The 16,076-nt window shown below is 42.9% G+C and overlaps 1 protein-coding gene across 1 annotated transcript in view; it reads left to right on the top strand.

Moving 5' to 3' along the window:
• The window catches only part of ZNF407 (zinc finger protein 407), a 333,803-nt gene that overhangs the window by 130,927 nt on the left and 186,800 nt on the right, over window positions 1-16,076 (top strand). Inside the window, exon 4 of the mRNA XM_016148401.2 lies at window positions 7,065-7,139. Within this exon, the coding sequence (XP_016003887.2) occupies window positions 7,065-7,139 (75 nt within the window). The remainder of the gene's footprint in view (window positions 1-7,064; window positions 7,140-16,076) is intronic.

A 16,076-nucleotide genomic window follows, 5' to 3' on the forward strand; every position in this document is an offset into this window, starting at 1 on the left:
CTTTCTTTTCTTTTTCTCTCTCTTTTTTTTAACACGATGCTTATTCTTGGGAGAGTTGTGACACTTAGAAAAGATCTTTTCTAAGTTTTGTCTCTTAGTGAGGATTTTTCAATAAGTGTAGCATTTATTTTCATGAAGAAGCAAAAACATTCAGGAAAATAATAATCATAATTTTCAAGTATTAAAAGATTCTTTATAATTTCAAATGTGAGGATGTTGATAATTTGTTTTTGAAGGAAGTCGCTTCATGTAAAATTACAAGGGTCCTTTTCAAACATGGAAATCGTGGGTTCTGTGGCCATTATAACCGAAGGGCACTGGCACCCAAGATACTGTGCTGCGAGATAGTCGAGCAGCGGTGAAAGGCACCCAGGGTGCCCTCGAACCACGTGGATTCGAGCTGCACGGGTCTATTTACCCGTGTATTTTTACAGATACAGGCAGTCGATGTAGTTTCTCTTTCTTAAAATTTTCTTAACATTTTCTCTAGCTCACTTTATTATATGAATATAGTATATATACATATAAGATACAAAATATCTATTAATTAACCATTCATAGTAAGGCTTCCAGTGAGCAGTAGGCTATCAGTTATTAAGTTTCGGGGAGTCAGAAGTGATCCGCAGATTTTCTACTGTGTGGGGGTCGGCACTCGTGACCCCCACGTTGTTCAAGGGTCACCTATACTTGGTGTGGCCTCGCACTGATTTGCTAAGAGCCTGAGAAATGTAGTTTTCAGGTGCTATATGAGACTTGTGAACTTCTGAATTTTCTAGTAAAATATGATATAATTGTAGATTTTTCTTTTATTTGCAAGGTAAATTTTTTTTGACAGCTCTTAATGCCTTCGAGGTTTAGGTTTTTCTGTTCTCGTTTAAGTTAACATGCTCATTAATAGGCAAAGAAGTGGGTGGAAATTATATTAATGGGAACCTGCTTAAGATACGTTGAGGGTGATATATAATGTATTCCATTTTATGTATTATGTAAATGAAATTTTGATACTTCATTTAGGGTTTGGTTTTGTATTGTACATTTTGACAATCATAGTATGATTTTTATTTCTGACACTTCGGAGGATAAAATATGTATATTTTTGATTTAGTTTATAATAAAACCATTATAGTTTTATCTCAATTGGCTATTGTCTCAATAATGATGAGCATCTTTATATTTATTTCTAAGCATAATTTTTCTTGTTAACTGATTGTATAGTTTATTTTTTCTGACCTTTATCACAGGCCATTAAATTTTAGTTTGTATCTTCATGTGATAAACATGACTTAATCTTCTTTTAAATTTAAGAGCACTTTCTAATCTCAGTCAACTACTTGGGTTTTCAGTCAGTAGTTTGTAAAGGTTCATTTTCATTTATAACATCATTTAATATATTAATGATTTTATATGTGAACACTTTTATTTCTGTAGTATTTTCTTTTTCTACTTTCTGGTTCTCCATGAGGTTATAATCTGAGTCAGGATGCATGGAATGGGGAAAGGAACTCTGGATGAGGGTCGCCAGGCATGAATCCTACTTTTGCATTTTCAGTTTCTTTGCCACATTTTCTTGAAAAAGTCAAAGTTGCTTGTCCCTCTGAGCCCCAGTTTGCTCTTCTCTTAGGCTGAGCTGAGAAAGCCCACACTGCCCATTCGTTCACTTGTGAGCAGCCGTCGAGGACACATCGGTGTGCCATGTAAATTAATGTAGAGCATCATGTTATCTTTCGTTTTTTAAAATTTTACTCATTGAAGATACAGAATATGAATAATCTAAAACTGTATCTCATGTCAGAGCCGCACTGACTGGTATTTGCCTCTGAACTAAAGAAAGAATCTGAAATAAGGGGGAAAAGCTACATCTCAGCAGAAGATGAGAACCACCTAAGTGCTCGATAGCAGGGGCTTGATTGTCTTAGGTTATTATGCATCAGTCAGAAGTACAAAGCATTTCTCGTGACGTATTAGATTTATAAAGGACAAAAATATTACAGAGCGTAATCCCATGTACGTATGTGTGTGTGTTTTTCCGTTCTGACATGTGCACACACAAACATACATGGCTCAAGGACAGGAGCCGGCCTTAGAGGGTTTCCACTGGCCAGTCTGGGGACGGTTTGAGAATTATAACCTGCAATTATGATAGGTAATTGATGATAAAACATGGCATAAAAATGAACATCTCAGAGTCTGTTTAAAATGCTCTTGAAAGAGAGTGAGGGTCAGAGAGAGCACAAGACAGAGAGACGGGAAAATGGTGACGTTCTGTGCAGAGAAGGCCAGCTAATGAGGGGGGGAGGAGTGCCAGGATCAGAACGCGGCCACCGTGCAGCCTGCCTTGTCGCCGTCGGGGCAGGCGGTGTCCGTGAACGGGCTGAGCGCACGCGGAGGCACTCGCTAGGGGCAGGACGCGCACGTGCCCAGAGACACCTGCATGCCTCGCTCCTTTCAGAGCCAGCAGTGTGGCATCTCTAGCCACGCCTGTGCCTGGCCTTTCCCTGTCCTTCTCCACCACCTCGAGTGCACGTGTGACCGCGCCGAGTCCACCAGGATCAGCCAGGCCAGGCTCTGCTGCTTGGAGGCGGCCGCTTGCAGCCCGCGCTCCGCTCTGCATGGGCGCCCCGGGCCTCCGAGGCCAGCCGTGCGCCCCTGCCCAGAGCCATCGCTCCTGCACAGTGGGGTCGCCGGGAGAGGCGCACGCTTACTGCAATTTGAAAATCTATAATCCATCTATCTTTTATAGCAATACCATTAAAAATGGAAATTAACATGTAAAACTATAGTATAAAGATAATCTATTCATTTAAGGTCATTTTCAGAATGGTAATACCTTATTAATCATAAAAAAGACATTAAGCAAAATGGCAAAAGTTTCTATATATTTTTAATGACAAGTGACATTTGCTCTAAAAGTCAGATCACATTATTGATAGTATATTTTTGTATACCTAGAACTTATATGGGGAAATGGATTATTATTCTTTGGAGAATCATTTAATAGTCAGTTTATATTTTCTTTTTCGGCCTTAAGCCTTTAGTATATGAATGGGCTACTGTTTATATATAATGAGGAAAATTAAGTTGTTTGGCTTGGACTGGTTTCATACTTAAAGAAAATTAGCTGGCTTTGATTGATCAGTACTGTTGATTTTGAAGGAGAGGGAAAACTTTCAAGTTCCAGGGTATGGTGTGAGGCGGCTCAGCACACCCGGAGCCTTTGTGCCCTGTGAATGCGGGGCCTGCGAGCCGCTCATCTTTGCGCCTGCAGATCCCAGTCAATGGCTTGGTGAACGTATGTGATAGTTACCGTTTGCCGAGTGATGGCTGTGTAACAGCCACTGTGCTGAATAACGCGTTTTTGTCAGCTCGTCTTTATCTACTTCTGAGATAAGTGTCATCGTCCCCGCACCACAGCGCAGGGAGCAGAGGGCTAGTGTGGTCAACAGCCGTGAGGACCTCCCGCGAGGCGCTGCTGCGGCCGGGCCTGCGCTCGCCGCCATCTGGCTGCCGGGCCTGCGCCTCGCAGAGGGTGAATCCCATCGCGTTCACGCCCCACTTTGGCAGTTGAGACTCTACAGCAGCGTCTTCTAAATCGTATCGCGAAGACACAGTTCCAGGTGATGTAACAGGTTTGCTGCGAGGTCCCGTAAGTTTGGAGAATGTCGCTCACGCCCCTCCCCGTGTTGGGACCCAGTGCTCGCTTGTCGCTTCCTGACGGGGTCCTGCCCAGCCTTACTCGACCCCCCTGCCCTGCTTGTCCTGCAGGACAGTCATCCGTAGGAAATTTGGCAAATGTTGAGAATGTGGATAAAATCTAAAGTTTTCGGTACAACTTTTAAGACCCTTCATGATTTATAGCTCTGCTTTTCTTCTTTATCTCAAATTTGAACTCAGTTCTTTAGCAGCATTTCTGGGCCTCTCTGGGTTACCCAGTGCCTCACAGCACGTCGTGTGCCGCGGGCCTGGGCTCTGCGCCCACAGGGCACGTTAAGCGTTCTGCCCCCAGCTTCCTCCGGGACCCTGCACCTCTGCCTGCCGTCCCGTCCTGCCGTCCTCCTCCCTCTGGCCCTTGGTCAGGCCTGAGTTCATTTTGGGTGCTGTTTATTTTGGGGGCCTGGTGCTCCCCGGCGGTGTTGAGACGCGGAGTGTTCAGTCCGGGGGGAACCAAGTCACACCAGCTCGCTGTGCAGTTTGCGCGCGGGGGCTCCGGGGCGGAGGTCGCCCTTCCTGCGGCGCGGCGTCCCGCTCTGGCGGGGCCCTGGCCGGCGGGCGGGGCTGGTCCATCCGGGGCGCGATCAGCCCTCGAGCCTTTGGGCCCAGGTGGCTACTAGCAAGAAGTGGCACAGGCTCCGGTAATGCCGAGGGTGTCGGGCCCGTTCGCCGCCCTGTGCGCACACCGACCGCGCAGCCTCACGACAAGGCGCCCGTGCGCGCCTTCTCCGCCCTCGGCTCGGGGGACGCGAGTCTGCGCGCAGAGCCACGTCGCCCCCGAGCCGCTCCCTGCGGCCGCGGCAGGTCCGCCTTCTCTGCCTTCTCCCCGGCCACTGACCACTGCGTGGGACGCTCTGCACTTTTTGTCCTGGCCTGTGTCCCTCGCCAGGTTATCCGCTCCGAGGCAGGGGCTTTGGCCCCTGTCGTCCCCGGTACACCACAGCTGCCGAGGACCGGTCTGGCGCAGAGTGGGTCCCGCCAGGACCGGCGGCACGCGCGCCGGAGCGGCAGGCTGGGCGCCGCTGCCGGGAGGCCGCAGGCCGCGGCGTGGACGCTCCCTGACCGCGCGACTCCGAGCCTGCCGGGGGCGCGCAGGAGGGGGAGGTCGGCGTGCCAGCGAGCGTCCCAGCTTTGGGATGATTGTCCTTCGCCTTCTGGCGGGGTCTAGAGTACACGTTTCCCAAACAACCGTTATGTCGGAAATATTAAAACAGTGCTGTGACGATGGCAGCGAAGGCTGGGCCCATTCGAGTAGTCACAAGTGGCTGGCGGTGTGGTGTCCGTATAGGTCGCTAAATTTATTTCAGTCAGCCAAGCACAATTAAAAAACAGAGATTGTAATGATTCAGACTTTTACATCACTCGTTCTTTTAGTTAGACCAAATTTAAAGAATTTTACTTCAAGTCAGATTTTGGGTAAATATTTTGCGTTCGACTATAACTGTGTTTTAGTATTATAATTTTTTCCATAATAAAAAAAGTTATTCCTTTAAATATTTAGTATTATAGATATTTGCCAGATAATGTAACATGTTATACTAGGTAGCAGCTTTCCCTTCCTAAGGCCTGTTGTTTGTTCTCCTGTATAGTGTAATAATATCTTTGTTTCAATTCTTAAACATTTTAATTAATAATTTTTTTTTTTTTAAACTACAGTGTGGTTTTCAAGCGCAGGTCTCTTAAATTATACTTGGTCATGTAAATAAGCTGTGCTTCGCAACTTTGGATTCTTAACCTTTGCTCTTTGCTATTAGCTTTATGTTTTTTTAATTATAGGAAAATAGAGGACAGTAGGGAAGTTATGACTTAAATGGACTGTTGTTATTACTGTATTCTCTTTTAAGGAAATAAAAAATGTTATTTATTTTGTCCAAATCAAGCAGAAATAAATATGGACTATCTTGTACTGTTATTTTTGTTAAGCATTTAATATATATTATCACAGTTTGATTCATTATATGTAATAATTACTTTTCCATTTTAATGATTGATGGTGTGATCAGTTATTTATAGTTGTAAAGTGTGTATTGTCCATAGTGCTACCTAATAGATAAAAAGGAATAATGTTATTTTCAGTGTATACAAAGGCAGTATTTGAATAACGAAGTCATAGTCATTTAAAATATATATATATATTTATTTTAACCTTAAAACTGAGCCTCTGTAATAATGTATGAAAATAACCAGAATAGACCGTCCATGAAAAGAAAGGAAGCGTTCACGTTTTACAACTTGTTGTGGTCTTGGCTTTTGACACATGTCCCTCTCGTGAGGCCGCAGTGCTTCGCGGTGTTCCGTCGCCCGTTTGTGCAAACACGTCCAGATGAATTCCGTGTTTAATGTTAAGAATCTTATAACATGCCAATTTGATTTGTAGCCCTTCATATCACAGAATGCTAATTAAAATCATATTTTTGCATATGTCATGCCTTTCATGTACATATGCAAATAGATTCTGCTGCCTTTCAGCTATTAGTAATTAACTTTATGAAGGACAGCTGTAATACATAATTAACAAAAATGTTTGCAAGCCCTTTTACACTGAAAGTTACAACAGTAAAATTTTTTTCCTTATCAAGAGAGCCATTTGAGTCTGATGCTTCTGAACGAGATCTAAATTGTTTTAAATCATCACACAACATAATTGAATTGATGTTGCACTATGTTCAGCAGAAGAACGTTGCTCCATGGACTGGCTGCAGGTCCCTGTCCATGTCACATTTATGTCAACAAAACTGAATTAGGTCCGCTGATTTGTGTATAAAATAAGATAGCATTATCAGGTGGTACTTGTTTGTTTTAGCTATTGATATCTTCTAGGCACTTCTACATTTTTTTTTTCATGTGCTGCAGACACAATAAACGTTTATATAATTTAAAAAAAAAACTCCTCTTCAGATTATTACTGTTTTTAAGGAAACTTCATGAAGGCTCTTCATTTTGTCTTTTATAGTCTCTTGAATATTTAATAAAATGACATTTTCTGAAATCATTTCATGATTGAAATGTGAGGTCAGCTAATGGCCGATGAACGTTATGTTGAGGTATTGCTCTATTTTTCATACGAACTAACAGTGAAGACAGTGACTAAAGAACTAAAATTGTTGTTTTGGTCACTCTAGTGTCCTCAAATAAGAAAAGGAACCAGTCAGTGTAAATACAGTCCTTTCTTATGGTTTCCAAGTACTACAGTATATTTAGTCTGTACCAAGCTTTCTATTTAGCAAGAGAGCCATTGTAATATGCATTTTCATGTTACATCCATATATATATATGCCTAATTTTAAATACTTTTTGTACATAATTCTAGCAGAGAGTCAAGTTTTAGTTCTATAATTATGTTATTTCTTTTTTAGGGTTGCTTTTGTAATGAAGAAGCACTTAAATACTCATCTACTAGGCAAACATGGAGTTGGCACCCCAAAAGAAAGGTAATTTTCATTTATTTTTTTTATCTAACAAATATAGTTATATTTTCATTGTATGATATGTTTAATAAGGTGACTTCTAGAATTTTTACCAAGCCAGTTCACATGTTTTTACATTTGTGGTGCTCTGTTTTTGAATAACATATTTTAAGCTATTCTCTCACTAAAATTTACTGTCATTTTAATTAAAAAAAAAATCTATTCTAAAAATATTTGAAAGGATTTGAGGGACTTTGTGAATTTACAAAATAACCTTGAAACAGTCGAATAGTTAAATTAGTGCGGATTGATCTCTGCAACTACATTAGAATGAGCTAAAATAAATACATAAAACTAATCTTTGTCTGTTTTTTTCCCTGTATCTTTATTTTGAGGTTTTAAAATAACATTTTTGAATTCTTACCGTAGAATTAAACATTACTGATATTAAAGAAATACATCTTGTGTCATCCCCAAAATAATACCACAGTTGCCATGTCATGAAAAATAACACTACAATTATTATGTCATCAACTGCCAGGTTTTCTTTTTTCTTGCTACTGTATCATAATTAGCTTCATCACTTAGACTTAATTATATTAGGTGAACCGAAATACAGTAATGTCAGCTACTAGGTGAGTATGGCTACTTTTGAAGTTTTAAATCTTTAATATGTACAACTCTCTCAGACCTAGTGCAAGCACTCTCTGTTTCTGTCAAAGACATGGTGGTAGACTTTAGACTTCCTGAATCTCCCAAGATGGTATCTGAATTTCTAGACACTCCTGGAAACTTGTTTTTTAAATAGTTCTTTAAAAGGTCGATAACAATGCAAGTTATTCTACTACTATTTAGTTTAGGGCCTTTTCTGCCATATTTTTGAATGTTTGACTTAAACAAAAAATTTTAAATGCTCTTACATTTCTGTGTTTAAAAGAACTTTACCTTGAGTTTTCTATTGGAGGCATATTGCTTTCTTTAGCATTTTCGTTTGGATATGACTACTTTGTCAAAATATTGGGGCATAATATATATATGCTTTTTACCTTTGGTTTCTTTTATTTTCCTTTGTAAGACTATATTTAACTTGAGCCAAAATGTATGTGTTGAACACATCCTGAATTCATTATTCTTGAAAGTTAAAAATTCTATATTATTTAAATTATAATTTGAGACGTTATGTTTCATAAGTTCAAAGTTATGTGTCATAAGTATTTAAGAAATGAGAAAATATTTTTACTTACTACGTTCTTATTGTTTTCATGCATTATCTCAATCATTCTATGACCTTATTAGCAATGTATTATTATTCTGATTTTATAGACCTAAGGACTAGGATTCAGGAATATATCATAATATATTCAATATCTCACAACTAATACATGTTAGAATTTTTTTTTTTTTTTTTTTTACTCTAATTCTTGTGCTCTTCTGTGTACCGATTATCTCACATCGAGAATCTTTACATAGAGATACTTAGGGTGCTTTAGTCACGAAATAAATTTCCATGAAAACAATCTAGGTTGGATGATTCGTAAAAAGGAAATAGTTCCCTGCTATATATCTAGTATACATTTTGAATTCAAACATATCATTTTGCTTTTTATTTAGGAATTTAAAAAATTATTCAAAAATTTGAATAAATGTTCTATTGTTTCATATTAACGAAAAATTCATTACTGTATATACACACATATATATGTGTATATATCCTCCAAACACCTTAAAACTGGAAGATGCCTCCAATGTGCTGCGATAGGAGTTGGGAATCCCAGGTGTGCAGCTTGCTTCTTCTGTTTCCCTTCTCCTGTGCATTCTGGGAACACTCCTGCTCTCTCCGGCTGATCCCGGTCCCTAATGCACAAAGGGAACCTGAAAAGAGACGAGAGAAATATTGCACGTCTCTCTCCCCTTGGAGACATGACATGGCAAACGTTTTCTCCATCACTGACGTGATTTTTGTCCTAAAATCAGGAAATGAATGTCAAAAGGGAAGGTATACCCCATCTTCTGAGGTATTACTTGCTAAGTAGTCCAAGTTAATCTAAATTAAGCGTCTACCTGAATGGTTCTTCATGTTAAGAAGTGTGGTTTGCCGTATCTGTTTGTGAGCATGCGCTCTGACCGCGCGGGAGCCTGAGTCGGAATGCGGGCCCGCAGCAGACGCCAACCGTCGTCGGAGAGGACGAGGATTAAGGACCAAAGCCCAGCGCAGTGAATGCCAGAGTCCCCTCCCCTCCGTTCCACGCTCCTCCCTTCCTTGCGGAGTGAGCCGAGGCCTTTCACTGGCTTTAGGGACAGAAACCCTTTATCAGCATGTTGGACAGTCACTTTGGGCATGACTGACTGTTCTTAGATGAAGTTAGACATTTTTTTTTTTTTTACCTATTTAAAACATTAATGTCTTGGCTATAATTTTGCAAGCTTGCTACATTTTAATTTCTCCAGGACAGTATAATCAGTTTATTTTTTTATGTTTTGAATTTGATTCTCGCCTCTTATGCATTGCATGTTATAGCAAATAGTAATAGAAGTTAGCTAAATAGGCTGTGACAATTAAATTAATAATGCATTTTGTTCGCAAGTATTTAGGCCTTGTGCTTTGACTGATATATGCAAAAATGATAATTTATTACACATAAATTCATGTACTTAAACTATAGTTTGATGAACCAATAAATTTTGGCAGCATGACTATCATTAGCAACAGAAAACTAAATAATTCCACAGATATATTTTTTTGACTCCACTAACACCTGAGGCGATGGCTTGTATAAGAATATACTGTTTTGTCCCTAAATTTTCATGAACTTATTTCAAGGTAGTGTATTGCTGGATTTCTGAAACCTCGCACACTTACATATAAACAACTAGGTGGCCACGTTCAGTTCGCATGCTAAAATAATAAACTCCAATAAATTTGCAAGTTTATCCTAAAGTATTTCATGTCTGAAAGAAGTAATTCTCTCTGTAATACAGTAGGCCAGAGTATCTTCACGACTCTAAGTTCGTTCCCAGTAATCTAGAAAATGAGCTTCTCCGCAGTCTGTCACAGCGGAAACCGCCTGGAGAAGAGGGTCTGCAAGGGTGCCCGGCGGGCCTTGCGGTCGGCGGCCGCGGCTTTCTCGCTTTAGGCAGCTTCCCCAAGTCCCGGCGCCGCGCGGGCAGCATCCGGCCCTGTGTCTGCGGGAGTGGTGGCTCAGCGGCCCTGGGGACACCCCCGCCGTCCACCGCCTAAGGGCCTCCGCTGGGCTGGCCGGTTCGCCGGGTCCCCGGGGGCTGTTTCTCCCTGCATCGTTTTTGTTTTCCTCCAAGAAAACCGTCTTTACCACAATTTAATTTTTAATTACGATTTGGAAAAATGAAAAAACATTGACTTTGCTGGGTTTCGTACTTAGTTCTCATGGTAATGACTGAAATCTCAGAGCGTTTTGAGAAGTGACCTCAGGAAGGTCGTGTCTGTGTTGTGAAGCTCGTGCTCAGGGCGCTGCTCCCGCCGTGAGGGCGCATCGGCGTGTGAGGTTCCAGGGGAAGCTGTCTCTCTGGTCCTTCCTGAGACAGCTCGTCATCCCGGTCTCGACTGCTAGCAGATCACGCACGGTGGGCTTCGCGGAGCGCGTTTTATTTACTACTCTTGTTTCTGGTTCCATCTTTTTTCTTTTCTGGGAAATTTTCATTTCACGTGAGCGATATATTGTCCCAACCTCACATAAATCAAGGGAAGGTTTGCAGTGGGAATTTTTGTCAAGTAGGGTCCGTGTTTGTCTGGGAGTAGGCACGTAGGTCTTCAGCCACCTGGTTTTGGGGCCATGCCTTGAGCAGCCTGCAGCCCCGTTAGGAGACCTTAGAAATGGTCCCTATGTTGCGGTATGAAAATCTAGCACATTTCTCTATTTCTTAAGTGGCGCTTTTTATTCCTCTTCACTCTGCGTTGTTTGAAGCCCCTCGCTGAGCAGGTGCGGCTGGCGTGAGCCCCGTGGAGGACGCGGCTGGCCTCCCGACCAGGTGCTGGCACGCAGGAGTCACTGCGGCTCAGCGCGTCGCCGTTATGCTGACAAAACATTGTATTTACTACTTTAAAGGGAATTCTCATGTTAGTAGTAGAGGAGTTTTAAGAGTTAGTAGTATATCTATGTTATAGAAATATAAGATTGTTTCCTACTCTTTCTAAGATTCATTCTTTAATTTTAAGCCACCATTTTGTTGAGCATTTATCTGTGTATTTTGTTGGGCATTTAACTAAACGTGAGTATTACATGATTCTTATTCTTTAGAAGATTTTGGTCGTTATACAATTATCCATAATATTTAAGAAGAAAAGGCACACAGTGATACAGAAGACAGTTTTAGGAGAGGGAACAGCCTTGCTTAAGGAGCGTCCTGAGGGGTGTTGATAAAGGCATCTCACTCATTCATCAGTTTATTTACAATCCAGAAACATGTACTGCATCCGCCGCAGTTACTACTGTGTTCCCAAAATTGAGAGAGTACATAGCAGAGGTCCCCGACCTTTCTGGTACCAGGGACCGGGGCTCCTAGGAGAACCTAGCGCCTGGTGATCTGCGGCGGAGCCGAGGCGGTGATGCCGGCTCTGGGGAGCGGCTGCAGATGCAGAGGGACCTTACTGGCTCACTCGTGCTTGCGGCCCGGTTCCTGACAGGCCACGGACCGGTACTGGTCTGCGGCCCTGATATATGGTGTTTGGAGATGGTACAGTCTCTGTTCTCATGCCCCTTAGATCTGGGGTCGATGGGCTGAGGGGAAGGGTGGAAGAGGAAAAGGTGGAAGAGAGGAAAGAGAGTTCGTCAGGTGTAACGCTCTGATGAGGACACAGAGTGTCCGGGAGAGGTGCTGCTCTAGGGTGCGTGGTCACGAAAGAACTTTGGGATGGTGAAAGGTGGCGGTGGAGGCTTCCTGGCAGAGAGCGGCCAGATCCTCTGGGGGGGGTGTGAGCGTGGCGTGTCCTGTCGCTGTGTGTCTGCAGTGACCTTGGCCGTAGGATTAGGGATGTGGTAGAAGGTGAGCTGAGCCCTCAGACCGTTCTAGGAAACGGTCTCCAGTGGCAGCCTTTCCTCTAGGGGGCTGAGGGGATGCTAAGGGGACCCTGGAAACTGGGCTGGATTTGGGCCGACGAGAGCCGAGGTGGAGGCCATGCCATTTACCTTTTCCTCTGACGATAGAACCAGCAAAGTCCGCAACTCAGGGAATTGTCGCTCTGTCAACGAGGAGTTCAGACCCCCGGGAGAGGCTGGGGCGAGTGGGTGGCATGGTCCCCGCGGCATCTGTGGTGGACACACTGCCCGGCCCGCTGCCCCACCTCCCCCCGCCCCCTCGGCCCCAGGTCCGTCTCCTCCCAAGTTCATGCCGCAGGCAGCCTGCAGGCAGCCTCCTCCTCATCTGTCTGCTCCTGCTAGACGCGCGCTCCTCCTGACTCCACGCCCTGTCCCCTCCTCTCTCTGCCTCGTTCTGCCTGTCCCAGGGACACCCAGGCCCTCCTCCACCTCTCCTGCTCATCGCAGCAGACCTTTTTTTATTTCAAATCTCAGAGAGGCCCCTGTCTTCTGTGAGTCCTTGCCTTATTCATTTCGTCTCTAATTGATCTTGGTTTTCATTATGTCCCCGTGGAATATGTATACAGACATTCCTCTACCCCACCAGCTCCGTCTCCCAAAACAGAAGCCCGAAACGCTGTAACGACACTGCGTACGTTGTATTACATCATCGGTACTGTTTCAGTGGGTGACCAGAACAGAGATGTGAGGTTTGCTGCTGATCATCTTTAGTAAAATGACATCCTGTTCTCTTGCCTCCTTTCATTTCTTCATAGAAATCGATAAAATCGAGAGCTGTGGAGGTAGCGAACCACGCTCTTCTAGCACGGACCTTCCCACTGCTTTTGCATGGAATAATATGTTGTTGTTTGATATGGCAAATCAATTTCTAACAGATTGTTTTCTGCTTCCATTTAGCCTAGTAATTTAGTCACATTTTGGATATAAGAATATCTGCTGTTTTCACTTTTTAAAAAGGCAGTGAATACGTGATCGCAGATACGGTGGGTCAGACATGCGAAGTGCCGAGGTGTTCTCCCTCGGCGGGCGTCCGGACTGGTTCGGGCCTTTCTCTTCTTTCATTTCACTTTTAAGTGCCTTTGAGAACGCCGGGGCCGGTACAGCTGGACCCCGACTAACACACGCCGTAAGCTCTTGTCTCCAGTCCCCGGTGCCAGAGTTAGAAAGAACAAAAGCTCGTGTGTTCTCTGCAGCCTTCAATTATGGTTAATTACCAACTTTATACAGCTTCATTATACGCGCTGACTTCGTGTGAGAGGTTCTTTATATTCATGTTGTCTTGGTAGTTGCTTCTAAAAGTCCAAGATTAAAATTTTTCCTGAGGAATTTTCAGGAACCTTATAACCTTTCTGAAGTAATTTTTGTAAAGTTGGATCAAAGTGATTTGATCATCCATTTTAACAGATGAGAAACAAGATGTTTACTTTTCCTTATGCTGCATAGCTAAATAGGAAAAATCAAGGATTATATAGGTTATTCCCCCCATATCTTGGTCCCAGAGTCACTTGTGTAATAAATTGTGAGCTTAAAACAAAGGGGCCAAAATGTGGTGTGACACTCACCCTCAGTGCCCCCAGGAGGAAACAGGAAGACGGCGAGGTTCCCTGGGAGACGTGTCGCTCCGGTAATAACCCCGAGCTGAAACGCCTGTCTTTCGTTCTGGCTCACTCTGTATCCCCTGTCAGAAGAATCATGATGCCCGTGGACAGTCACTAAGATGTTAGCACCTCCTGAGGTCGAATCATAGGAAATCAACACTCAGGTTGAAAACCATCAAGTATGGGTCGTTTCATGCGAGTCACCCTAATTCTATTTAGAACTGTTTCTGGCGTATGACGTTAGTGTAGAGATCCACTCTGTCAGGGAAATAACCCTTTCCCCTGAGTCGTAACGTAGTCCAGTTCCTTCTCGTTTGTGGGTCCTGCGTTCCTGGGCCCAGCGCCGCGTGGCACGTTTGGAGTAGACGCTGGGCGGGGGGCAAGGGAGGGCTCCCCCCGCGAGCTCTGCGTAGCGGTCTCCGCGGCCGGGGTCACGTGTCTTCTGCAGGTCCAGATCCGGGTCACTGGCCGTGTGAAGCCCCCCACCCCCCGCCCCCCGATTTCCATTCTGCATAATCCCGTCCTTCTGCTAGGAAGGCGGGCGGACTGCTTAGCACAGCCCGTTCCGTTTCCTCCTGAAAGAGGGCCGTGCCCTGTCTGCAGTAGACAGTTCCTTGAGGACGTCGCTGACGACATGCCATCACTATTTCGTCTCAGCTTTGCAGAGTGTGCTTGACACTCAGTGGTATTCAGAGGATTACAGTATTAAAATCTGCACTGAGATTTTTTTCAAGATGGATTCTTTTCCTTAGCTGGTTTAAGTTAACATCAGGAGCTTAGTTTTATGTAACTGGATGCCCTGCCTCTTAATAGATTCAACCTCGGGTGCGTTTTTCTCTGCGTCAGTGTGGCTTTCTCACCTTCTCATCTGCGATGCCGAGAATGACACCTGCCCCTGTTTCTCAGGGTTATGGTGGACATGACTTTATAGTTATACACATACAAAAAGTATACTGCCTGCATACCTACGCACACGTACACAGCGTTTCATAAGTTACAATGTGCTTGTTTTTATGTAAAAGCATATTACAGTTCTCAGTTGCTAAGGTCTACGCAGTATCTGAGGAGACTTTTTCGTGCTAATCTGGTGGAGCAAAGAATTATGGGAAACAACAGATTCAGCAGAACATATATATGAAAGACTTTATTTAAATTAGATCCAAATTTTCTTTGAAATTAGTAAAACAATAATTTCTTTACTCATTCTCACAGTGCATTTTTCTGTTCAGAATGTCTTTTCCTCGTTTCATATTTATAATTTCATATGGATATTCCATATAGTTTTGGCACCTAGAAAGTGGCAGACTTACTTCCGGATGTAAGGTCTTTTAAAATTTATGCCTTCGCTTTTTTGCAAAAAAATATATATATATATTGTTTGTTTGATAATCAGATTTTGAAGATGAGCAAAATTTTTAACAGAGAAATTAGCCTAATATTTTTATTATTAATACTCGTAGTATTAGCTCTATATGGACATATTTCAAAGTTTCAGTGGATTTTTGAGTTTTTCCTTCTAATTAAACAGAAGGGAAAAAACTCGCATGGAACACAACCACGTAAGACAAAGCCTGTGCGTTTTGTCCGAATCTGGAGGGCCCCAGGGCCCTTTGCATCTCACAGAAGCTGTGGTCTCCTCCTCAGATAAAAGAAAATCTCTTTACACATAGAGCTGTTTTACTTGTTCCATGATTTAACATCCATAGTATTCTTGATGCCTGAGTGATGAGACATAATTTAAATTTCCGTGGAAATTCTAGTTTGAATCAGACATGCTCAGAGGCCACTGAGTGAGGGCTCTGAACTTACTTAGCTGATAAGAGACCCCAACCTTCAAATCTCAGTGTAGCTTTATTTACTGTAGTCCACTTGTCATGGGTACCTCATGCCTCTTAAGAAGTGATTAAAACCAAAACAGTTTAATCAAACAGATCCAATTGAAAACAGAGAATGAAAAAAAAAAAAATCAAAGAATATACTCATTCTTAGCTAGAAATGCAGGGCCGGAAAAAATAGATCAAGAATGTAATGTTGTTGTCCTCACATTTGGTGGTAAATTCAGAAGTTGCTCATAATATTATTGAGCAGATAAATAACATAAGATGAGACCACAGTTAGACCAGTAATAACCAAAGATTATTTCTTGCCCAGTTTTGTGCCTGGAGGTCCGTTTTAAAACCAGAGTTCCCACATCCAGATGACCCACATCGTGTGCTTGATGTGAAACAAAGAAAGGGTTTTCTTTTTAAACTTTGATTTAGTTCTCTGGCTGGTACAAAAAGGACCCCAGT

This window comes from Rousettus aegyptiacus, unplaced genomic scaffold (assembly GCF_014176215.1).
Source record: "Rousettus aegyptiacus isolate mRouAeg1 unplaced genomic scaffold, mRouAeg1.p scaffold_m13_p_12, whole genome shotgun sequence".
NCBI classification, from domain to species: domain Eukaryota; kingdom Metazoa; phylum Chordata; class Mammalia; order Chiroptera; family Pteropodidae; genus Rousettus; species Rousettus aegyptiacus.